The sequence below is a fragment of the Nicrophorus vespilloides genome, unplaced genomic scaffold, assembly GCF_001412225.1.
Source record: "Nicrophorus vespilloides isolate i.1.1-1 unplaced genomic scaffold, Nicve_v1.0, whole genome shotgun sequence".
NCBI lineage: Eukaryota > Metazoa > Arthropoda > Insecta > Coleoptera > Silphidae > Nicrophorus > Nicrophorus vespilloides.
In genome coordinates this window covers 39,553-40,764 of record NW_017099918.1, presented here as the reverse complement: position 1 = coordinate 40,764, position 1,212 = coordinate 39,553, and the positions used below count along the sequence as shown (strand labels likewise).

At 36.1% G+C, this 1,212-nt stretch overlaps 1 protein-coding gene across 1 annotated transcript; it reads left to right on the top strand.

Annotated features, from left to right (window-relative positions):
* Positions 1–317: 317 nt before the first annotated feature.
* On the top strand, positions 318–808 carry LOC108566070 (Krueppel-like factor 7; the record flags this gene model as incomplete). Its single annotated transcript, XM_017925775.1, has 2 exons — positions 318–456; positions 532–808. Coding segments are annotated over 2 exons (315 nt in total), but the record flags the coding sequence as incomplete, so codon positions are not given.
* Positions 809–1,212: the final 404 nt, after the last annotated feature.

The window sequence follows — 1,212 nt, the reverse complement described above, 5'->3', positions numbered from 1 at the left end:
GAGAAAGTTGATTTATTGTGCGCAAAAGGTTTTTCAAGTTAGTCTTTACACCAGTGATTCTCAAAGTGTGGGTCGCAGAAAAGTTGATGATAGACGGGACGATATGTTTTTCTGCCTCTTCTTCGAGGTGTTCTTTCATTCTTTTACGTAAAAAAAAGGGGTCGCGGTTCAAAAAGTTTTAGAAACACTGCTCTTCTTTTTATTATGCAACTTCATGTACGTCGTGTGCGAAAGATGACAAAAATGGAACGGATGTCCGGCGTACCTTTAACACTTGTAATAAATACTAAAATAATTGAAATTTATATGTTGATTTTTCAGATTCGTCCGCATCGTTGCCTTCGACTTCCCGAGATGGACCGAGCAAAAAGAAGGTTTACACCTGCTTCCTGGAGAGCTGCAGGAAAAGCTACAAGAAGAGTTCGCACCTGAAAGCTCACATGCGTTCGCACACAGGTAAAGAACGAACAATAAAAAACACAAAAATCTTCAAAATACAGATTCGTTATTTATTTGTTTTTGCTTTCGCAGGTGAAAAGCCTTTCGTGTGCAAATGGCCGAATTGCAGATGGCGATTCACACGTTCCGACGAGCTGACGCGCCATCTGAGGACGCACACCGGCGATAGACCGTTCAAATGCGAGGTTTGCGGAAGGAGCTTCGGAAGATCGGATCATTTAGGGCTGCACCGGAAGCGACACGTGTAGGGAGGAAGCTTCCGGTTGCGCGCAACAAAGAGAAATAAAAACCAATTGTAGGCCAGTATATTATATGCAACAAGTTCATTAGTCAATTATTGTTTTTAATGTGTGTGTGTGTGTGTTTTTTTTTTATATTATATAATTATTTTTGTTTGTTTATTGTACATTTTTTTTTTTTTTGCAACTTTGATTACCAACGGTTAATACTCGAAACAAAACTAAGCTTAGGGTTGGTAGGTGTGATTTTGCGTGTACGAAGATGTTCGTTGAGTTAGCAAACTGTACATTATTATTAATATTATTTGAAAAACAAAGGACAGTTTACGAGAGGGGCATTTCTAAGGCCAGTATTTTTTTAGAAATGTTTTTTTTTTATATAATACATATACAATTTTATTTGTAATTTATATATAGTGTAGAGAAAGATATATATTTTTTTGTTATGTATATTTCTTTTCCTTTAGAGCCAGTTCTTTACTTTACAAAAAAAAAAACATATATTATCTAGATA